Source organism: Rattus norvegicus, chromosome 10 (genome assembly GCF_036323735.1).
Source record: "Rattus norvegicus strain BN/NHsdMcwi chromosome 10, GRCr8, whole genome shotgun sequence".
In the NCBI taxonomy this organism is placed as follows: Eukaryota; Metazoa; Chordata; class Mammalia; order Rodentia; family Muridae; genus Rattus; species Rattus norvegicus.
In genome coordinates, this window is record NC_086028.1 from 28,678,015 (window position 1) to 28,702,852 (window position 24,838).

The 24,838-nt window shown below is 42.1% G+C and overlaps 1 protein-coding gene across 15 annotated transcripts in view; it reads left to right on the forward strand.

The window, feature by feature from the left end:
- Positions 1 to 18,679, forward strand: part of Pwwp2a (PWWP domain containing 2A) — a 42,422-nt gene extending 23,743 nt beyond the window's left edge. For 8 of the 15 annotated variants that reach the window (NM_001414339.1, XM_039085901.2, XM_039085900.2 and 5 more), the window contains one exon: positions 2,052 to 4,725. In NM_001414339.1, the coding sequence (NP_001401268.1) occupies positions 2,052 to 3,720 (1,669 nt within the window). In that variant the 3' untranslated portion in view covers positions 3,721 to 4,725. Of the gene's footprint in view, positions 1 to 2,051; positions 4,726 to 13,579; positions 13,700 to 16,466 lie in introns of those variants that run through there. The other 7 variants (XR_010055175.1, XR_010055176.1, XR_010055177.1 and 4 more) reach the window with 5 other exon arrangements.
- Positions 18,680 to 24,838: the final 6,159 nt, after the last annotated feature.

The window sequence follows — 24,838 nt, forward strand, 5'->3', positions numbered from 1 at the left end:
TGTTGAGGATTACCTGAATCCATGAACTGGAAACTAACATTATTTTATACATGCTAAACTAATATTTACAGTTGGTAAGAACTCTGAGAACTTCGCTGTAGATTGACTGTGTGTGGTGGGACATGTCTGTCATCCCAGCATTTGTGATGCAAAGGCAAGAGGATTTGAGTTTAAGGCCAGTGTGTATTACATAGCAACTTCTAAGCTAGCCTAAAATACATAGCGAAACATGATTTCGAAAAGTAAACCAAGTCATTAAGATTATTATGTCTTGGGGTTGGGGATTTGGCTCAGTGGTAGAGCGCTTACCTAGGAAGCACAAGGTCCTGGGTTCGGTCCCCAGCCCCGGAAAAAAATATTATTATGTCTTAAATTCTCCAGCCTACAGATTTATTAGGTGATAAACATGAGAGGATCCTTTTTGTTTGTTTGTTTTTTGTTTTTGTTTTTGTTTTTGTTTTGTTTTGTTTTTTTTTTTTTTTTTGGTTTTTTTGATACAGGACTTCTCTCTACAGTCTTGGCTGTCCTAGAATTTGATTCGTAGATCAGGCTAGCCCTGAACTCACAAAGATCCTCTTGTCTCTGCCTCCTGATTGCTAAGATTAGACTAAAGGCATGAGCCACCACAACTGTCCAAAAATTTATTTTTAACAAGTAATTCTGAACCTTTTGGAGAACATGAACATAAAACACAGAAACAAATGAGCAAAAACCCAAAAACTTGTTCTTTGTGAAAACTGATGTATAGAAAACATTCTCTTCCAATTCATAGGTTCTGCCTGGCCTGACAGCCTGCTGCTGACCTTGGGTTCTCTGTAACTCTGCCTTATGAGACTGGCATTGGCACTGTCCTGTGCTAGATGCTGCCATCTCAGTGTTCTAAAATAAGAATGTGGCATACACTAAGATACTTGGAATATGCTTTTGTTTCTATGTAAAGGAATGAACACAACAAATTTAGCTTAAAGTTTCTTTATTTCAACCAAGTTACATTAAGCCAGTTATATTTCTAGGTTTGTCTGAGAAACAGTTCTTATTTTCAGCTCATTCCGCTTCCTACTGGAGCTGAGATTTATCTATACATGCTTACTGGATATAAAACTAGTTTTAAATTGGATTACACTTGAAAATTTTTCCTTTATTCTTTGCTTTTTCTCTTTGAGACAAGAGGCTTTGGCTCTGTTGTACAAATTGGCTTTGAACTCAGAATCCTTTGTCACACCCTCCTGGGTACTGCCACTGCAGATCCGTGCTAGCTGAAATGGTTTCTGAATGTAGTATGTGATTTTAAAAAGTTTGAAACTCAGGGACACTGAAGCGATGAGTCAGCAGTTAAGAGCATCAGTTCTCTTCTAGAATTGTGTTCAGCCCCCAGCACTGACATAGCAGATCACAATAGTCTGTAACTCCAGTCCCACGGATTCTCTTCTGACTTCTAAAGGCATCGCACTCAAGATACAGATAGATGATATTCATGGAGCCAAAACACCAGTATATACATAGTAATAAAAAACATTGAAACCACAAAGCTCTATTCTTATCAGCATTGGAAATAGTTTGAACATCTGAATTCCGTGCTGTTCAAACTGACCTGGAACTTGAAGTCTTGCTGTCTTAGCTTTGAGTGCAGAGATTACAGACAGGTACTACTACCCTGCATTTTATTAAATGTTTGAAAGATGTTATGACCAGAGGAAAATGATTACATTTAATATATGGGTGCATTTACTGAAAAATGTACATGGTTCAGTGAGTCTATTATTACCACATGGCATCTCATATTAGTCTGGTAACAGAAAGATCCATTTTAAGTAAGTTAGTACTAGTTATTCCAGTTAGTCTAGTATTGTCTAGGGCAACCATTTAGGTTATTTCTAATTTTCTCTAAAATATAAAACCAAAAGAAGTGGAGAGTTTTGATATTTTGGAGACAGCAGTAGCATATTTTAGATTCTTGTTGTATAGATGCATATGAAGTTGTTTATATTTAAGATGTTGAGGTACAGATATCAACTCACTAGCTTCCTTTTGTTTTTCCCTTTTCTTCAAAGGTTTGGGCCCCATGGGATCCCTGTGACAGTATTTCCCAAAAGGGAATGTAAGGACAAACCGGACGCCATGCAGCTTCAAAGTAACACATTCCAAGAAGGGATAGAAGTCAAGCGGGAAGTGAATGGTGCTATTCCCGATGCCCTTTCTCCAGTCCCTCCTCCTGATTGCCTGTGGACTTCCAAACCACCTCCTCTCTTCCATGAAGGAGCACCTTATCCTCCCCCCTTGTTTATCAGGGACACATATAACCAATCAATACCTCAGCCTCCTCCCCGGAAAATTAAGCGACCCAAACGAAAAATGTACAGGGAAGAACCCACTTCAATAATGAATGCGATAAAGCTACGTCCCAGGCAAGTCCTGTGTGATAAGTGTAAAAACAGTGTTGTTGCAGAAAAGAAGGAAATTAGGAAAGGTAGCAGTGACTCTTCTAGGTATGAAGATAAAAAACGGAGAAACGATAGTGTAGCTACTGTGAACAAAAAACTGAAAACTGACCATAAAGTGGATGGGAAAAACCAAAACGAAAGCCAGAGAAGGAATGCTGTGGTGAGGGTTTCCAGTATCCCTCATAGCAGGGGCAGAGTAGTCAAGGTTTCTGCTCAGGCAAATACATCAAAAGCTCAGTTAAATACCAAGAAAGTGCTTCAGAGCAAGAACATGGATCACGCAAAAGCTCGGGAAGTATTGAAAATTGCCAAAGAAAAGGCACAGAAGAAGCAAAGTGAAACCTCCACTTCCAAAAATGCGCACTCGAAAGTCCATTTCACACGCCGGTATCAGAATCCTAGCTCAGGTTCTCTCCCACCTCGAGTGCGCTTAAAACCACAACGGTACAGGAATGAAGAAAACGACTCTTCTCTGAAGACGGGACTGGAGAAAATTCGGAGTGGCAAGCTGGCCCCTAAGCCGCAGTCTCGATGTACCTCCACCCGCTCAGCAGGTGAGGCCCCTTCAGAAACACAGAGCCCCTCAGAAGGCCCAGAAGAGTCCCCCAGTGAGGTTCAGGACACAAGCAAAGTGCATGTGCCTGGGGAGCAGGAGGAGCTGCGGACGTTGGGCAAAAAGGGCAGCAAAAGCAGTATATCTGTTTACCTGACCATAAACCAAGAGAAATCTGACTCTTCCAGTGCTTCAGTGTGTAGCATTGATAGCATGGATGATTTGAAATCCTCCAACTCTGAGTGTAGCTCCTCTGAGAGCTGCGTTTTTCCTCCCGGCTGTATGCACGCACCCTCTGCCTCTTCCACTTCTACTTCCTCCTCTTCAAAGGAAGAGGAGGGCCTCAGTAATTCCTTGAAAATGAAAATCTTTTCCAAAAACGTCTCTAAATGTATCACACCAGATGGCAGGACCATATGCGTAGGGGACATTGTTTGGGCCAAGATATATGGCTTCCCATGGTGGCCAGCCCGTATTCTTACTATAACTGTGAGCCGGAGAGATAACGGCCTTTTAGCCCGGCAGGAGGCCCGTATTTCATGGTTTGCATCTCCAACAACATCTTTCCTTGCTCTGTCACAACTCTCCCCCTTTCTAGAAAACTTCCAGTTACGGTTTAATAAGAAGAGAAAGGGTCTGTATCGCAGGGCTATCACAGAGGCGGCTAAGGCTGCTAAGCAGCTGACCCCTGAAGTGCGGGCTTTGTTGACACAATTTGAAACATGAACATGGACAGTAAGGTAGGCAAGAACCACTGGAGCTGCTGCAGATCCCTGGCTAGTTAGGAGTCGTTTCCACTAGCTAGCTTAGCCAAACTGGAGAGAAATTGCACTCACTTGGCTTTTTATATGTAATATATAGCCATTTTTAGACTAAGAAGCTTAAAACTGAAACATGCTTCAAATTTCCTCTTCAAGAAGTAGGATTTTAAGAATATTTTCCAGTTTTGAAATTGAAAACCATCCTAAGGCATAGAAGCCATAGCTTCAAATGAAACAGTTGTTGCAGGGACTGTTAATTGCCATTTGTAGCTAGTGTATGTGTGTGTGTGCATATAAATACATGTACATACACACAACAACACACCTACATACATACACATGTATAAACTATTGTCTGTCACCATGTGACACAGGTTGCAATATTTGGGGTTTTAGTAAGGGCTGGAGCTTGGGGAACGGTGGCTACTCAATGATTACTTGTTTTATAACAGTGAACACTTAGACTCTCTATGCACATAATGGTGTAAAAGCTTGGTCCTGGGTATTTGACAGATAGGTGCTTGCTGTGACACATTGGGATGCTTGCTGTTTAGTAATAGCTGACCAGGCTGTACACATCGCCCAGTATGGGATTAAAACTATTAAGACTAGACAAGTTCGAGTCAGCACTCTCTTGTCCGGTTAGGTTGTAAAACAAACAGATACTTAGTTGGGACATTTCGATAGGTTTTATTTGGCGTATATAAATAGTTGAGTGAAAATTTAGTCAGATTTCTCCTGACTGGCTGTTCCTAAATTCTTAGGACAGGTCCTAGTAATTAACACTTTGTGAATTAATGTCATGTGTAATTGTTGCATTTTGGATGTACCTAATTTGATAGTTTTTAAGAAGCATTTTCCAGTTAAGGTAATCTGTTTGCAGGTCAGAAAATGAGAAATGTAATTGTATAATGCATTGAAATGTAAAAAAAAACAAAAAAAGCTGTAAATAAAATCAACTAAATCCAAATTATTTGTGTGTGTTTCTCAAAAAGCTTTGAACAGTTTCAAAATAGAAAATTAGTCTTTGTATCAGTGATTAGAAAAGGTGAGAAATCAAACTTATTTTTATTTGCCCTGTCAGGGAAAACATTGGAGAATAGGTAAAATTCAGATAGCAGGAGGTACAGTGAGGCTCTATAGTAATACCATCTGATAGAACTTTAGTTCCTATCAACCACTTTGATAAATTGTCATGCTTTAAAAAATTAGGTAGTTGTAGTTGGTTTGCTCTGTGGTCTTCTGCCTCAGCTATCACTGCTTTTGGGACTAGTAATCTAACTTCCTGTTCTACATGGTCCACCCATCCCTATGATGTTTTTTAAGAGTCTCACTGTCACTTTGGCTGGCCAGGCTGACTTCAAGCTCAGAGCCTTGCCTGCCTCTGCCACTGCCTCCTGAGTGCAGGCAGAGGCAAGGTGATCTCCACAATTAAGTTGCTTCCAAGCTTTTTGATTTCTTAAATTTGATAGTTTCAGTTTGGTACTTGAGATACAAAAGATAAGACTTTTGTGGATTTCTAAAATAATCCAGTTGAGATAAATGTTAGTTGCTACGTAATTAATAAGATTAATTAAAAAAATAAGATTAATAAAATTAGGAAATGAGCTTCTTGAAGCTTGATACCTGATTATTTCTGGGGGGAAAATAGAATCTCTTCTTGGGGAACTTAGTCAATGCTTTTTGATTTTAATAAACACACAATAAAAGAAAAAGATGCATATTCTTTCCTGCAAACAGAAACTAATGTGATTATGACAGGCTGAAAGCTCACAGTGTGATGGGGGGCTTAGGGAGATCTCTTTCTAGGTTTTCTGAGTAACTGGTTCAGATTAGAGTACTTTATCTTTGAAAAATCGATTTATACAAGAGTTGTCTAAAAAATAATTTGAAGTGTGTGATCTGGGATGTTGTAGAGTGACTTTGAAAGTGGGTGTTGCTAATACAGTCAGATGCTTTAGCAAAAATGTATCTTTGTGGCATAAACTATTTGTCCTATTTCAGAACCTACATGGGAAAATATAATCTGTGATTGTGGGGTATGTAAATAACTTTCAGCCAGGCATGATGGTGTGTTCTAGTGATCCATCATTTGGGAGGATTGAGTGACCTTGAGATGGACCAGGGTACATAATGAATTCCTGTCCAGAAAATAAAGATGTATTTAGCTCCGTGTACATGCTTTTACACCTAGCATGTTCTCTGACTTTGAGGCCAGCCAGCGCTATGTAGTGAGATACTATTTTTAAAAATATTCCAGTATTTTCCAAGCAAGGTGACCATCTGATACTTACTGCATCTGGAGATGCAAAGTTTTCTTTGAGAAGGTAAAAGACACTCTTTGTATGGTAATGAACCAAATGGGCTTTTTTCTCTTTGTTTGGTTTCTCTTTTCAGAGAGAAAATTGACTTAGACAAATTTCCAATGTCTGAAAAGTAGCTAAACACAAGGATCAGCAAGGGCAGAAGCCAAATGAGAAAGATGTCAAGCAGCGACTTGAGAAATTTACAACCTCATGTTTCCCTCTTCATTTTTAGAGCTTAGAAATCAGCAGGTGGACTGGTCTTTTAGAAGAAAGGTTTTTCAGATTCTAGTTTATTCCCACAGAACAGAAGACCTGTATAGGATTCACTCTCTACAGTCAGGCTTAATGGTGTGTCCCCAAGCTAGCCTATGTACAATCTACCTGAGCTTCTGCGCCTCCTGCCTCCACCTCTCATGCCGAGATTCCACCACACCCAGTTTGTGATGATGAGGAATGGACCCAGTTTTTTCTTTGTGTTAGCAAGGCACTATACAAACAGATTGGCATCCATCCCCAGTCTCCTCCTAAGTGGTTTTGATATTTTTGTTTTTGTTGTTTTTTTTTTCCCCCAAGTTTTGGGCAGGATCTTACTACATAGCCCAGGATGCCCCATAACTCTATGTAGCCCAGGCTAACCTTGGGTTTTTCTGTGCTGGTATTATAGGCATAGGCATACTACAACACGTGGCTGGGAACAAAATGTTAATGGTTGTTACTGTAGCTTAGTACTATGTGGAGCAAACAGGAATCTTTCGTTGGTAGACAACATAGAGCTGACACTAAAATCAGCTTAGGTAGACATCTAGGGTCTGGATGTTATCCCATTAAGAGAGACTGTTAACTTTCTAAAGTTATTGAAGGAAACACATGTTCAGACATTTGGAGAGTGGCCAGTTTTCCTTTATACAGAATAACTGAATTGAGAATCTGAAAATCAGAAATTTATAGCATACATTTAAAGTTAGATTTTTTTTTTTCTCATTTAAGTTGTGAATGTTCTGTAGTCAGTGGCACACTGACATGTCTAGAAAAGTTCATAATGAAGGTTTTAATTCAAAGATTTATGTTCACTGATGGTTTCAAATAGGGAACTAGCCAGTCAGTAAAGATCATTTTCTAAGGAGGGGCAGATTCAGTTTTTGTTTTGCAGCTGTGCTAATATAGCTATTAACACTTTAACGTAAGAATCTGGAATCGAGAACCAAAGTTGGGCTGGAGCCATCTCACCCCAGGGGACAGTAAGCAGCCAGTCTGTTTACTTCGGCCCGGTTCTGACGTAAAAGGCTCTCACTGTGTTTCCACAGGTTGTGTATATTACTGTACTCAGGCCTTCATTGAACCACAGTTGCACACTGGTAAATGGTTTATTATAGCTTTTGCAGAGAATCTGGGTAAGTTTTGCCATAATTGATTCTAAGTTTAATCTATCCTCAAAAAGGGACACCATTAAAATTTGGTTTTGTGGTGCTTGCTGTTGTAGCACTCCCCAGCTGTGATATTCAAAGGACTTTACCTCCTTTACTTTCCCTGTGTCTTTAGTTAAAAATAATATTGACTTTGTTGTATTAAAGTGAATTATAATTTTATGCATACTTAGATATGACCTAAATTTTGCCATTGCGGGGGCATATTTGAATCTCAGAGGATTTTGTTGTATGGATGAGGCTGTCTGGACATGTAGTGATCCTTCTACCTCAGCCACTTAATATTGGGATCGTAGCCATGTGCCACCATAGCCAGTGTAAAGTTTTGTCTTTTTAAAAAAATTAGACAGGGTCATACTGTGTAGCCATGATATGTAGACCAGGCTGGCCCTTGCCTACCATCTTAAAATCAATTTTAATTGTACAATTAAAAAGCCCTGATGTGTGTGTGTGTGTGTGTGTGTCGGGGCACCTGCGTGCCTCATGTATAAATGCCTTCAGAGACTAAAAGATGATATTAGATCGTCTGCAGCTGGTGTGCTAGGCCATTGTGAGCCACCTGATTTAGGTGCTGCAAAATAAGAGCCTGAAGCTTTTGGAGCCCTGAGCCATCTCTCCAGTCCCCAGTTGTCCACTTTAAAGGTGTTAAGTGTGTTTATATAGTACCACTGTCTATTTGTAATATGGATGCTTTGCTTTGCCCCCCTCCCACCCCCCAATTTTGTTTTTTTGAAATTAGGTCACTCTAACCCAAGTCTGGTTTCTAGCCCAGGACAGTCTTGCCTTAGCCTCCCACATGCTGGGATTGCAAGAGTGACTTATAATCATTGTAATCAGTATTTTTATAGAGTTTTACATTTACTGAGAATTGGTACCAGGAATGTTCGCTTCCAGGATTCCTTGCTGTGTCCTGTATGGAGAGAGTCTCTAGATAGCAGCACTAAGCAATGCTTTATACTTGAGAACCACAGCTGTCCACCACCCCTTAGTTCTAGGTGAATTAATTTGACTACATTGACTACAACAATCTTTCAATAGTAATAATTGCTCAGATATTTTTTTTTGTGAATAATGGAGCCATTTAAATTAGTTTGATAATAATGGAGGCTGGACAGATGGGTCAACAGATGTAAGTGCATACTGTATTGTACCCAACATCTACTTCAGCCTAGGTGGCTCCTAACAGCCTGTAACTCTAGTTCCAGGATACCGGACTGACTTCTGACCTCTGAAGTGTCAGGATTCTAGATCTGCACCACTATACCCACCCAGCTCTAAAGGCATAGTGTAAAGACAAAATCTTTACAATGTTTTGTAAAAGTTTTGTGAAAAGAAAGATCAATCAGGAAGGTCAGCATTGGGTAGATAACAGGTTTGAGGCCAGCTTGGGCTACATGGATCCTGTCTTAAAAAGGGGAAACTCATAGTTTTTATACTGGTATCCATGTCTGTAAGGAAAGAAACGCCAAGTCCTTCATAGCTGAAGTATTAGTGCCACCCTCCCACCCAGTGTGTGTAGGTATGTATAAGTATGTTAGGGTTTTGCTGCTGTTTTGAGACCAGGTCTCATGTAACCGAGGCTGGCTTCAAACCTGACATCCTCTTGTTTCTGACTCAGACTCCGTTTCCTGTCATTTGTCCCTCTAGGTCTCCAGTCTTTGGCTTTTTTGGTTAGGCTTTTTTTAAAAAAAGAAGTAAGCTCATGCTGGGCAGTGGGGGCACAGGATTTTAACCCCAGAACTTGGGAAGCAGAGACAGATGGCCCTGCCAGTTCTAGGTCAACCTGCTCTACAGATGTGTTCTACGGTGGCCAAGGATACATAAAGAAAACCCTGTCCAGAGGGAGGGGATCAAAATTACAGTGCATCGTAAATTTTAGCAAGTGTGTCCTTTCAAACTGTTCAAGGTATTTTGCATCCATTGGTGTCTCTTAACGCTCAGGTAAGATTTTCTTAGAAGCTATTGAAGAAGTCTAGTGTGGAACTCTGATCCTGATCTGAGGCTAGCCCAGGTTGTATAGTAGACTGACTTTATGTTCCCCCATAAAGCAAAACAAAACCAAACTGTTGAAAGCCTGAGAAGCATACTTTTCCCTCTGGAAAAACGAAATGGAAGTTTTTGGTAGTTTAAAGAGATCGTTTATGTGGAAAGGTAAGAGTACCATCCAGATGAGAGCACAAGATGCAGGGGAGCATTAGCAGTTTTGCATCGGCCTTGCTTAACAGCAGGCTTTTATCAAGCAAAGAATATTGTCTTTCACGTTTTAGGCATGTGTTTGAAAGTATGAGCTCTTGATCCAGATGCCCTAGTCTGACTCTGATCTGCTCCTTACAGGTAGTGTGGCCTGATAGTGTTCTCAGTGTAGGCTGTTACCTCATGGCATCATCTGCAAAATGGAGAGAGTGGAAGTGCCGCCTCAGAGGGTAAACTTTAGAGCAATAGAAGAGTGCCTGGCATAAGCCTGTGTAAATAGTGCTCATGTTACCAGCTACTTATGTGTAGCAGAGAAACTGGTTTTGTAGTTTTGATACTCTCTGTTCAATAGTAACACTATTAGCCACACATATCTAGAGGTAGCATAAAGTCCCTGGGGTTTAGGTGACTTCTGTTTTGTTTTGAGATTGGCCTCAAACTGTTGATCCTGCTTTTTACTTCACTGACTTCTGAAATTACCATTTTTTTTGCCTCCATGTCTGGGTAAATTGGCTGGTTTTAGCTGGTATTTATAGAGGCTAACTATTGGAGGTCATGGGAATTGTGTATGGGATATAGAAACCACGATTAAAGTTTATTATAGTTTCATATTTAACTTCACGTACTTAGAAGACTACCTAGTATTCTCCCATTCTGCTCAGAGCAAGCATAGGTGTAAGTAGAAATGTTCATCTAGAGCTGGTGAGATGGTGAGCTAGGTAGAGAAGCTTGTTGCCAAGCCTGACGATCTGACTTTGGTCTCTGGGAATAAGGTAGAAGGAGAGAACTGACAACTTTAAATTGTCCTCTGATCTCCAAACATAGGCTCTTATGTGTGCATACAAAAGAAATGGTCATCTTCTTATAAACAAATGAGGAAGACTGACTCAGGCATGTTGTTAGTCACCACCTCCAAATCTGCATATCCCAAATCCTTTCCAGAGCTTGGAGGAGAATCTGAGCTTGGGTCTCTACAGCAGAAGCCTGTTAGAAGCTATCAGCTGTACTTGTCATCTTGTAAGTTGGCCAGTTTGCACAGTTTCTGTATGCTCTTGGGCCTTGACATTTCATCTAATGGCAAAGAGTGGAATCTGTTTGCATGTGTATTGATGGGAGACTTAGGAGGGAGATACTTGGCTTTAATCCGTGTGTGTGTGGTCTTATTTCCCAGATAGTCACTGTTACCCATGGCTCATTTTGAGATGCTGTTGGCTACAACTGTATGGCCAGTCCTTCTCCCTCCACTTTAGTGTCTGGGACTGGCACTGTCCTGAGTATCCTGGGAAGAACTTGTGTGGGTTAGTCTAAAACTCAGACATGTAATCAGTAACAGGTTAGAAACCAGAATGTACAAATGAGACTTCGCCTCTACGTTTCCTTCTTGCTCACATTGCATCATACACATTGGAGTTTATGAGTCTTTAGTGGAATCATAGGTACATGCATACAGTCAGAATCTTTCACTTTTTCATTCTGGGCTTTGCACTATTTCATCCTTTCATTGACTCTACCAGGGAGATTATTATGTACTACTCTCTTCTGATTGGCCCCTGATCCTTGCTGCCTGTAGGAGAGCACTATTGTCACATTTGGGCTTTATCTTAGAGGACATGTAACTTCACTGAGCTTGAGACCTCTGCCTTTCCATGGGGGATCCTTGCCTTTACCGCATCTCAGACAGGGTCCTTAGCTCTTCATGGTAGACATCCTGTATTGGGTGGGTGGGGGATAAGTTTCCAAAGAAAACGTGACATATCCAGGGGAAGCTCATCTTCAGCATTAACACCCAGCTCCAGTCAGCCTCTGTATTGACTGACAGGCTGAGGTTTTATGCAGCATTTTAAGAGTTGTAGTGAAGAAAAATGAACAGGAAAGGTGAGCACATCCCAGGCGTTCTTTTTTAAAAGTACATTTATTTGGGGCTGGAGAGATAGCTTAGTATGGTTAAGAGCTCTGGTTACTCTTGTAGATGGCCTGGGTTTGGTTCTTAGCACCCATTTGTATCTCCAGTTCTAGGGGTTCCAATACTGCCTTTTGACTTCCTTGGGCACTAGGCGGTCAGATGGTGCACATTTGTGCAGTAACAGTACTCATCACAAAAATGTTTGAGTTTGTTCATCTGTTTTGGTCTCATTCATTCCCTTCTAACCCCAACTACTCTCAGAGTCATCTACCATCTTCATGCCCTCTTTTTAAATTTATTATTATAACCCTTGGTGTTCACTCAGTGGATCATGATTGACCTACCTGACTGTGTTTAGCATGGTGGTGTACACCTTTAATTCCAGCACTTGCGAGGCAGAAACAGTCATATCTTGAGTTCTGAGCAAGCCTAGTCTACATAGCAAGTTCCAGAATAGCCAAAGACACATAGAAACTTTGCCTCAAGAAACAGACAAAGAAAGAAAAAAGAAAACTGACTAACTCCCTCAGCCATTGTGGCTGGAGGGTGAGAGGGAAGTCTGATGGAAGTTCCCCAAAGCAGCCGTTAGTGCACTGGCTCCTTTTCTGTCCTGTGTGGTTGCAGTTGCCTCTGGTAACACTACACCTAGAGGCCTGTGTAAAACCTTACTACTGAACCTCGTTTTAAAGAGTTACTTTTCTCACCTAGAATTCAGAGGTGATTGTGCTTATAATGTCAGGATAACTTACTTTAAAAGTTTTATTTACTACTCTACTGCTTCTGGTTTGGTATTTTAATTAATTTAGTGAGATAAGGCCTTATAATACAGCTCTGGCTTTCCTACAACTTGCTTTGTAGACCAAGCTTGCCTGGAATGCAGAAATCTACCTGCTTTAATCTCTGCTTCTGCTGAGATTAAAGGCATGCCTGATTGTGATTTGCTTGTTTTGTTTTTCAAGACGACATCTCTCTCTATAGCTCTCGATGTCCTGGAACTCACTGTAGACCACGCTGTCCTTGAATTCAGAGATTTGCTTGCCTCTGTCTTCTGAGTGCTAAGATTAAAGGCATGCCAGCACCAATGCCTGGCATTTGCCTGATTGGTGATCCCAGAGCTAGCTGTGCTGATGATAAGAGAATTGTTTACACTAAAACTAGGGAAGTAGGTATGCAACCAAATATGTTTAGAAATAAAATGTAAAGGAGGATGTGCTGACTCACACCTGTCCTAGCACCCAGAAAATGAAGGCAGGAGTTTGAGGCTAGGCTGGGCTACAGAGAGTTCTAGACCAGCTACAGGCTGTGGTGTAAGACCCTGCCTCAAGCAGAACAGGAACCTTCTAAAAATAGTCTTATCATTGAATTATGCTCAACACTTTAGGTTCTGTTCAGAACAGAAAGCCTAAGTGAGAAAAAGCTTAAAAAAAAATGCTCTCAGCTGGTTAGAACCTGAAGCTAAGTAAGGGTGATGGATGGATCGTTAACATTCAGAGACAAAGGGATTTTGATGGTCTTTGAGCTCCTGAATAATGTGGTAAGGGTGGGGTGAAAACTTGAGCCCTATGGACCATCTAGATCAGGACCCCTCCAAGAACTAGCTAGTGTTAGATGGTAACTTTTTTTTTTTTTAATTTTTTTCATTTTTCTCCTTTTCGCTTAGGGACCTATTGTGAATTAGCACTTCCTCTTTCATTTATGGGCTTATTGGAAGGCAGACACCTTGCCAGGTTACATACTGCATCTTATGGGATGTAAGATAATAATAACATGTAAGAATGCCTTTCTTGGCCATTGTTGGGTTACCCACATGGCTTTCCAGGCTCTCTGTTACCAACACTGTAGTCTGAAACTGGCAAGTTACCCAGAATAAACTCGTTAGGAAAATTCAAATTAATTTTGGTTTTATTTAAACTTTTCTTCTCTTTTTCTCATTAAGCTGGATTAAAAAGAACGCAACTGTCTGCTCTATTTTTGTTAACTTGGTTTTTTCTACCATAGGTCTCAACAAATGGCAGCTATTACATCAGACAGTGACGAGTCCTGCTGCTCCCTTACAGTGTCTGACAGACCACTGTGGATTCAGACTGGGAGCATTGAAGTTAACAGTGAAGCGGGCAGGTCTGTCTGTCTTAAGCCCTGCCATGAAGTGAAAAGGGCACTACATTGTCACTTAACATCCCTGAAGTAGATTAGGCTAGCCTTCAGAAACTCGTTAGTTTTCATTGACCTTGGTAGTTGTCAGTAACTTCCAGGAACCAAGAACAACTTTTCTAGAGTAGGTATCCTGTGAGTGTCTGTATTGAGAGCAGCCTTGTGGAGTCAGGTGTTACATTGTAAGCTTATGTTAGCTGCCTGGAAATCAGGGACTGGCTTATTTTTTCAGTTTCAATCTCTCACTAATATTAGTCATTTAAATTCTTTGTTATGTATCACTGTATAGGTGATAGGAACGTGGCTCAGTTGGCAGAGTGCACAAAGCTCTGAGTGCATCCGCAGCACTGAGTAAGCCAGGCAGGCGTGGTGACACATGCCTGCCAATCCCAGCACTCAGGAGGTGGAGGCAGGAAGGTTAGAAGCTCAAGATCATCCTCCTTATCCTAGTGAGTCTGAGGAAATGCGTAAGATATGTATGTGAGGTCTAGTATGGTGGTGCATGGCTTTAAAGGAAGCAGAGGCCAGCCTAGTCTACATAGGGAGTGACAGGAAAACCAGGTCTACAAAGTGAGACCCTGTCTCCAAAAAGAAAAAGAGATGCACGTGTACGTGAATACGTAGGAAGTAAATCTTAAAACTCATTGTCATTTGTATACGGTGAGTGAGACTCTAGAGGTGGTACGATAGATAGGTCCAAACTCTGCTTGCAATTGTGTGTGACTTAATGGATAATGTGCAGCATTGACTTTGGACTCTTACTTGGTGGGAAACGTTTAGAGATTTGGGTTGTTCCTCTTGAACTTATCTTTTTTACATTTATTTTCATTTGTGTGTGTGTGTGTGTGTGTGTGTGTGTGTGTGTGTGTGAGAGAGAGAGAGAGAGAGAGAGAGAGAGAGAGAGAGAGAGAGAGAGAGGGGATATGCCAGGTAGGTGACCTTGGAAGCCAGAAGAGGGCACATGTCCTTTGGACTGGAATTACAGGCATCCAGTCCTTGATGTGGATGTTGGAAATGATACTCCTATGCAAGAGCAGTAGTGTTTCCTTAACCTCTGAGCTATGTCTCTAGCTCCTGAATGTGCCTTTTATTTGAAAAGTCTTTGGTCTTCTGGGACAGGGAATGCACTAGGGCTATTTGACCTGCTGTGTGTGCAGCTCCTAGAGAATTTTATCATTGCATGTAAACTTTGATACAGGTTCAAAATCAAACATTTTGCATTGAATACTGTGTCAAAATTTTGGACTTGTAGCTAAATAGGGATGGTAGCCACCTTACTGTAACCATCTGGGGAGAGAGGCTTGGCTTCCTATACTTCTGTGGTCCGTGGCGTTCTGGTTCTGGTCTTCAGCTGAGCTTCAGTGGGCCTCACATTACAATGTGGGTTTGCAGCTGGAGAGATGGCTCAGCAGTCAAGAGCACTGGCTGCTGTTTCCGAGGTCCTGAGTTCAATTCTCAGCAACCACATGGTGACTCACAACCATCTGTAATGAGATCTGATGCCCTCTTCTGGTGTGTCTGAAGACAGCTACAGTGTACTCACAAACATGAAATAAATAAATCTTAAGAAAAAAAATTAGCTCTGTCAAACCATGAGAAAGATACAGACAGACTTCGAAGTTTTAAATATTGGGAAAGATAAGTGCTTTTTCTTCCTTCTGCATTCTTTGTGTGTTTTATTATTCCACTGAAATAGCATTATCTTCGGTTTAATAATATATTTAATTCAAAGATCGTCTTTCTTGGGTCTCAAGCTCCCGTGTGGAGGGCACAGCTAGGAACTGAGTGGTACTGGGCTCCCACTAATTTGTGTACTCGCTGTTTGCTAACCCTGGGCAGACTGGCTCTGCTGCTTCAAAGTGTTTTCCGTAAGTCACACTGTCTGCCCGTCGTGCCTGGGCCCTGCCTTTGCTCAAAAGGCTACTAAAGATTGTCATGTTGGTGGTCAGGTGTAATGAGGGCACACTGGTCAATGCACTGAAGTGTCTAGTGATAAAACGGCACTCTCAGTGCCCTCCAATGGCTCTGACTCTGGGGAGGCTCCCTCCAGTCCCCTTAGCTCTGCAAGTAGCACACCGTGATCTACCCAGTTAGCTTTGATGATGTACACCTTAATCACAGAACTCAGAGATGGAGGCAAGAAAGATCAGGAGTTCAAGGTCAGTTTGAGGTCATCCTGGGCTACAAGAGACTCAAAAAAGGGGAGGAATTGGGGTAAGGCTGGGTTTGGAGGCTCACACCTTTAATCCCAACATAGAAAGCACAGGTAGGCAGTTCTTCATGAATTCCAGGCCAGCCAGAGTTACATGTTGAGACTCTGTCTAAAAGAACATTTTAAATCTGCAGGTTAACTGTGCTGGGATAAGGCTAGGATAAGCCTGGTGATAAGGCTGGTGTTTCCTAAGAGTCTATTTCTGCTACTTTGATGTATTTTAACTTAGAAGTAACATAAAGACAAAGCCATAATTCTCCTGCTATTAGGCAAATATTCAGAAGAAAAGGACTCAGGTGATAGCCATGTGTGTTGGAATTTGGTCAGATGTGCTCAGGTAAATTAGACAATGCTTCCACTGGTCTACAGTGGCAGTAAGCTGTCTTTTAAAAAGTCAAATATTTGTTTTAAAAGAAATGCAGTGCAATCCCATGATCTGTAGGGCTTAAACAACAAAGACTTCTTTTTCTCCTGTTACCTATGACTAACTACATTTTCTTCCTTTTGTTTATTGTATTTCAGCACAAAGACATTAGCCGACTGCTGGTTTCTTGGATGTGTACCACAGTGACAGAGCAACAGAGCAACAGGACTGAATAAGATTGGAGTTTTAAGCTGCACTAAGAAGTCTATGTAAAGGCAGTGACCAAAACCAGTCCTCTACACAAGGGCAGTTGCAAGGTAGACTGAATGGAAGGAAGGTATTAGGGAATATTTTCTATATATAGAAGAAACAAACTGCTGCAATAAATTATGCATGAGGTGAGGAGGAAGTGGTCTGAGCAATGTGCAGGACGCACTGAGTGGTGCGGAGGAATCACTGACAGTAGCTTCTGTTGAATGTGAACGATAGTTTGGACAGGCCTACGAGGCAGAGGATGGTGCGGAAAGTCAGAACTGTTCGCATACCTAACCTTTGTGCTTTCCCCAAGGATTATGGTTATCAGTTCAGAAGTGAGCAGAGGTGTGTTTAAAATGGCGCTCCAGTGAAACAGCAATGGTCACGTGTGCTAAGGCCAGTGTTTCCTTCGGGTGCCAGCAGAAACGAGAGGAAGAGGAGCTGACATCCTGCTGAAAGGATGGCTAAGTGCCCCGCCCCACCCACAAGTAAACTGTGGATCTTTTAATAAAACAGGGCTGTGTTATCTTGAATATATGTTTGCTTGTTAGAACATATTAAGATGTATTTATTTGCCACTAGTATTTAACATTTTGTGCACATTTTCATAACTACATCGTACCTTTTCCTATTTTGACTCCCAAGTGGATAGGCTAGTGTTGAGCTTGGAATGAAATCATCCACTCCCAAGAACCAGCTCAGACTCTGAGCTGGGCAGGATTTTATTGTTGCCTCTCCCCTTACTGAGTGGTGCTGTTCAGAAAAGGTGGCAGCATCAGTGTTGATCTGGACCACTTTCCACAGCAAGAACCCCTACTTCTCAGTGCAGGAGATTCTCACAGGTGTCAGGGAGGACTTGGCCCTGGGGAACAAGTGGCAGAACAGATCCATGGAAACAGCCTAAACTTTTGGTGCATGGAACATGAATTCTTGACAGAGACCACAGATTTTCCTTGTCTTTGCTAAATATATACTATGAAACCCCTTAATTTTTCTTGTTTAATGAATGGAGAACACATGAGAAAATCAGATGGACCTGTTAGTACTACATTTTTAAAGCATTTTATATTTGATGGTGCCGTAATTTTAATAATAAAACTGAAGATTTTTAGTGGCAATACTGATTTATTTTTTAAACCAGAAAGATAACATCATATTGATTACTTACTACAAAAAGAAAAAAAAAAAAGAAGAAAAAAAGCCAAAAGAAAAGAACTAACTCACAGTACTCATCAAAGCAACACGAGTGACGAGTGGGCACTTGGCTCAAGAGCTCACTGCCTGTGAGCTTTCTCTGTGGGTGACAGCACCCAACAGCCCACTGCTCAGGACTAGGAAATGCTCTGGGTGGGACTTTTAGATCATTTGCTATACCTGACTGTGATTTGATTTGTAACTCAAGAAGAAAAGCCGGGTAGTCTGGAGTCTAGTGAGCTTAATTCAGATCCTAACACACTGCAAGTGCTGGGAAGTCCTGACTGCATTTTACAATGATCTCTTCGGAGACTTCCACACCATGACGTCATCTTACCAAATGGGCTCAGGAACTCTAACAGCAGGGAGCTGTGGGGAGGCCGTGAATCACAGCTCCAGGCTCTGGGGCCCGTCTTAGGCCCCAACACCAGCAGTACCTTTCATGCTCACTCAGGAACCAGGTGTCTCCCAAGCCATGTGGAATTATGCATGGATTGTATCAGGAAGACCTTTAAGCTTTAGAAATCTTTATTTGTAGAGTGATGGAATTGACCAAAAAATAATATTAAAAAGGCAAAAGCACTGGGAGAGATCAGGTTTTAAGAATTTACGTATTTTTTTTTCCCTTATGGCAAATCCTTAAAGGCCTTTTATTACAAATTAGATTTTCATTAAAAAAGAAAGGACACTTGGTGGTATTTAAAATCTAGGCCTACCATGTTACAACTTCATTTTTTATTGCTTTAGTTGCTTAATATTTAAGCTCTGCTTCATGCTACCTTTTGTCTGTATTAAAATCTTCACAGGCCTATTTCATTTGTAGACTTGAATTGTTTCTCCCTTCCATCTGCTTGGAGTTAAATGTTAAAGAATGTTGTGTAAAGTGTTATCCAATAAAGTCTTTGATTTTTTTTTAAATTTATTTAAGAACTGTTTTACTGTGTAGGGGTTGGTTACCTTTAAAAAGTGGTTTTTATATTTTCTTTAAATTTTAAAATCCAACCCAGTTTTGTGTTTGGGTAAGTAGTGATGCTTTCTAAGAAAGACCTACAGGTTTTGGTCACTAAGGTCTTATGGGATTTCTTCTGAGTAGAGGGAGAGGCCGGCAGGCTACATAGTCTGATTAGGACCCTGTACACAACAGATTGCTTTTCTGGTTTAAGCAGCCTGTCTTTAGAATTGACTGACTATACAACTAGGTAGGTTCCTTTGGTTTTAACTCTTAAGGAGTCCATAGCTGGCTGGGTATGATGGCACATAGGGTCGTAATCTCAGCGTTCAAGGCTGTAGTTCCAGGTCATCCTACACATACCAACTTCTTTCCGACCTAGACAGACTGCTTGGTGCCATAGTTTATAGGATTGACTGTGAACCACCAGTGCTTTGTCATTAGGAAGAAAATCAGTTTATGAAAGCCGATCAGGCAATTGAGGGTTTTTCTTTTTGTTTGTTAGGTTTTTTGGTGACTAACATAGAAACTGCTCTATTTCAGTAAAGCAATTTGAAGACTTCCTGGCACTGCAGAGGATCTGTAGAATCTCCGATGTTAAACACTGCTTGATTCAGTTTACCTAATTATCCATTAAAGAAGCCACTGGAGTCTGGGTCAGTTTGAGGCAGGCAGAGCTGTCAATAGCACATCATTCTGGGGTGGTCAGACTGTGCTTGCATATCCCACAGACAGATATCCTCAACACCTAACTACCTCTTTACCTCATTCTGTCCCTGTATCCTTGGTCAGTGAAGACAGCTGTTCACTTGTTTCAAGTCCTTAGTGGATTTCTGGCTTCAGAGTGAAGGCACCGTGCGGCTGGAAGCTGTGTCTTGTTGCTCATGATGTGCCAAGCGTGTGCCCAGGTTATGGCCCAGTCTGGGTGCTAGCACAGAACTACATCCATAGCAGGATAGTGTCCTCTCCCAGTGCCGATGTTTCCTTCACGGCTGTTGTGATGACCAAATGGCCTATGACTCCCAGTGCTTGATAGCAGTTCTAGCAAGGGGAACTTGTACTTGTGTCTGAGGAGTGACCTGCTGACAGTCACCACCACCACCTGTTCTCTGTAGGCTGCCTTGGCAGGTACTGGGGGGAGCAGTAGGCCCTGCTGTGCCCAGAGTGAAAGGGGGGAGGAAGCAGGGGATGTGTTTAAGTTTTGCCTTGGGAAGCTGCTGCATGGGCTTTATTCATAGCTTATAGGTCTTGGAGGAGTACAAAATTGAAAGTAAAAAAAAAATTGAAAGTAATCTTAAAAAAATTATAACGATCCCAAAAGAATTGTAAATGTAGAGACTGCGGAGACACATGACTCAGCAGGGGAATCCCCTTGTTACTCAGCCTTTTTGTTTGATTTGTAATACCCACATGGTTGAGGGAGAGAAATTATACTATTGCAGGCAGGCATGGGCATACACTTGTACATAAATGTAATTTTAAAGAAGGTAACTTAAAAAAAAAATCATTCCTAGCTATAGCAGTTACCAGCTCATGACCAAGGATATTGAAGTTCTTGATGCTTTGAAATATAAAAGGTATTTTAGCTCTTGGAGGTTTTTATGTAGTGATTCTGGCTAGCTCAGACCAGATTCTTGGTCTCAAGTAGTCCATTTTTCAGGACCACTTATGAAGTCTGGAGTGGGCTCATGGGCAGCTTAAACAGGAAGGGATTAGAAGCAGTTAATATACTGTTCCCTGTACAGTGTACTGGAGACAGAATCCCAGCCACTTTCTAGAGCAGTAAGTCAGGAGTTCACTGTACCTTCAGTCTTCTAAGTTTTAGGATAACAGTAACAGCCATATGTCCAGGTAAGGTTCTATTGTATGTATGCATGTATGTATGCATGCATGTATGTATGTGTGTATAGTGGCACATACACACAGCGTTTGTTATATTCAATCTGACCATGGGACCTCATACCTACTAGGCAAGCCTGCTACAGAGCGGTAGTTCTAACACAAACTTTAATTTCTTAGATTTTATTTATTCATTTATTTTTTGAGGCAGGATCTCATTATGTAGACTAGGCTGCCCTCAGCTCAGTTCAGTCTGCCTGCTTCCTGAGTGCTGGGATAAAAGGCATATGCTACCATGCCAGGCCATTAAACATTTTTAAATTTTAAATGTGAATGATACATATGTGTATATGTATATTTGAGCCATACATGCATGCCTGGATTCCATAGAAGTCAAAAGGCATTAAATTCCCCAAACTGGAGTTATGAATGGATGTGAGCTGTCATGTAGGTTCTGGGACTTGAGTTCTGGGAACTGGAGTTCTGAATGGATGTGAGCTGTCATGTAGGTTCTGGGACTTGAACTTGGGTCGTCACCAAGTTCAACAAGTGCTCTTTACTGAGCCATCTCTCCAGCACTGCCTCACAACTTCCTTCGACATAAATAAAACAGTGTTACTTTGGCTGTTCTGGACCCCTGTAGGCCAGGGTGGCTACAAATGAACACATCTCCCTGTCTTTGCCTCCTGAGTGCTAGGACTAAAGGTGTGCTACCAAGTTCAGCCTTCAACTTCCGTTTTCAAAGGGGACCCAAATGTTAGAATTGAGCTGATCGACGGTGGAAGTGACAGGCTGAGAAAGATCACAACCACCAAACTGAAATTAATTCTGGGAGATTTGCACAAAACATACATACATAGGACTGTCACATAATTTAGCATAAAGAGCTGAACACTGGGTATGAGGTCACATGACTGAGCATTTGGGGGGCAGATCTCTGAGCTCGAGACTAATCTGGTCTTCATAGTGAATTCTGAGCCAGCCAGGACTACATAGGAAGGTCTCGTCTGATGAGAAGAGGCTGGGGTTGGGGATTTAGCTCAGTGGTAGAGTGCTTGCCTAGCAAGCGCAAGGCCCTGGGTTTGGTCCCCAGCCCCGGGGGAAAAAAAAAAAAAAGAGACGAGGCAGGGTAAAGGAACAGAGAGATCCAGGCTTGGCTGCTGCCTGTGCATGTAGGTACTGGAACAGCTCTGCAGAACCCCAGCAACTCTGGCTGTGCTTTTGGTCCCAAGGACAACCCCAGAGGGAAGCCTCGGTAAGAGGAAAGAACAGAGGCTTACAACTGTGCTACAATATTTGATCTGAACTGTGTCTTAGAAGGAACTGGAACAATCTCCCTGGAAAGCTTCCACTCAGGTCCCAGCACTCAGGAGACTGAAACAGGATGATCTTGAGTTTGAGGCCAGCCTGGGCTACAATAGAAGCTACTGTCTGAAAAGAAAGCTCAACAGAAAATGCCAGGTCATCCTAGTTACATACCAAGTTCAACACAAGTCTGGGATACATGAGACCCTCTCAAAAAAAGCTCACCCTTACCCCCGGCAACAAAGCTACCATTACCTCACACAGCTGTCTCAACAGTCTGGTTCTTGGGCTCCTATCCTACGTACTCTTCCATTTTGACATCCTAGACCCTGCTAAGCTTGTGAAAGGCAGGGTTTTCAGGCCAGCTTAGCACTTGGGAATATGTAGCCTCTGGCGGAAACACATCTTTCAGGTTTATGTTTAACACTTACTTTTAGCTCACACCCTGCTGTCTATTCAGAACGGCACTGAAAAGCCCTTGTCTGGTCTTCCTGTATCGCCCTGGAGACTTGAATACTGTGTGAAGTGGTGCTGGTGGTTTTAGTGGCAAGATCAGAGACTCATAGCATCAAACAAACAAATCTGTCAGCCCAGCCAACATTAAAGCGTCCCTCTACTTTATCCTCCACAGATGTCTTGTACCTGAGTAACCTTGAAATAACAATGTCTGAGCATTCTGCTAAAGCTGAGAGTAGGCCCACTACTGTAACATGAGTCACTAGGCAGGCTTAGCAAGCAGCTGCCTAACTTCTGTATCTGGACATAGTGTAATGTTCTTTACTCAGAAGCACAGCTGTGTGGCATTTTGGAGAGACGGGATGAAGTACAGGTACTGGCTAACAGTACAAGCACTACCAGCCTTACTGGCTGCAGTGCTGTGAGAACAGGCACATGCAGAAAGAGGAAACAGATTTGAACCATCCCTGGTGTTCACGTCTGTCAACTGAGGCTGCAAAAGGAAGATCACAAATTGTTAGGCTGGGCTATAGAAGTCTAAGCTGCCCAAGACACAAGGGCTTTAGGTCTATAACTCAGTGGTGGAGCTCTTGCCTAGTATGCCCAAGGCCTGAGTTAAATTCCTAGCACAGAATGTAGGCAGTCAGGATTCTAAGAGTGAAAGGTGAATATAAGAATGGTGTAAGTCCACAATGTATGTAAAATTAATCTATGGTGAACGGTATACAGAATCACAAGAGTATAAATTTACTGTATAATAGCCCTAAGTATGGCCAAGCCTCTGGAGACACTCCCACCAGTGGAAAATCACCCAGGTGAAAGTCACCATATGGTGTGGGTGTAGATACATGAAATGGTGGAAATATAGCCAGTGGGGTGGAAACACTGAAATTCCACGGCAGACAGGAACTTCTGAAAGTCTCAAGAAAGTTTTGTAGATAACCTACATAGCAACCACACAGTGGCTTACAACCATTTGTAATGGAATCTGATGTCCTCTTCTGGTGTGTCTGAAGAAAACTAGTATACTCATAAACTAAATCTTAAAAAGGAAACAACCCCAAATAGACACTAATGGACACACCCTGAAGACCTTTGGATTCACACTGTTAGCGTCTCTTCTGGAATCTCCAGGTGCTAAGAATCTAGGAATCAGTGTGAGAAACAGATCCCAGCCTGCCTCCTCCAGTGCTGGGAGTCAAACCCATGGCTCACACATTTACTCTATCACTGAGCAGTAGCCCCATTTAGCTTACTGTGGAGAATGTCTCCCCACAAAGAGTTTTACTGCCTGACTCTTATGCAGTTAACAACGGTCTATCTTCCCTTCCCAAGTGCTTGGTTACCATGGGCATGTACCACTGTATTGGGTTGTTTCAAAACGATTCTAAAAAGGAGACTGAAAGTTATTTGTTTTACCTTCTGCAATGTTGCTAGAATTAGAATACATGTCACTGGGTGAGCTGTACGCTACATGCCTGTAATGTAATGTACTTTGGGAGGCCAGCCTAGCCATAACAGACCCTGTCTCCAAAACAAACAAACAAACAAACAAACAAACAAACAAACAAACAACCAACATCAAAAAACCTATTACCTTATTATTGAATGAAAACTCTGGGGACTGGGCTGTAGCTCTCAATCCAACATTCCCAAAGAAGTAAATGCAGGTGTGCGCCATTTGAAGCAATCACAGGATTTTCAAATCGTTAGGAAGCAGCGGCAGAGCGCCGTGAGCCAGCTCCCCACATACCCCAGTTCCTCCGTAGGATTTTGCTATTGCTAAACATTTTCAAAATCTTAGATTTGGGGCTGGCTTGTGGACATCTGGGCAGCCACATGACTCCCCCTTTCTTTTTTTTAAGAAACATTTATTATGTATATATACATCATACAGCTTTCTGCCTGCGTGTATGCGCCTGCAGGCCAGAAGAGAGCACCAGACCTGATTACAGATGGTTGTGAGCCACCACGGGTTGCTGGGAATTGAACTCAGGACCTCTGGAAGAGCAGACGGTGCTCTTAACCGCTGAGCCATCTCTCCAGCCCCATCCCCCTTTCCTTTATGCAAGCCCATGGCTGTTGCCTGGTACACGCGATGCTGGCTTCCCTTCCCATTCTCTAACAGGTTGTGGACCGGAGGAAGGGAGAGGGGTTCTAAACCTCCAACACCTAGACTCAGGAGATGGTTCAGTAAAGTACCCAGCATGCATGAGGCACAGGCAGGTAAATCTCTCCGAGACTAGCATGGTCTACTCGGTTGTAGGCCAGTAGGAACTACTTAGTGATTGAGGACGATACCTGAAGTCAACTTCTGGCCTCCACACACTTGCATGTACACATGCATTCACAAAAGGATACCTCCACACCCTGCAGCAACATCTATCAGGTAATGTAGCTGGCAATATCATTCCCGGTTCTTTGGGCCAGAAATCCTTCAGAATGGGCTGAAGAAATGACCCATCAGTTAAGAGTGCATATTGCTCTTGCAGAGGACCCAGGTTTGGCTGTTAGCAACCATGTGGTGGCTCC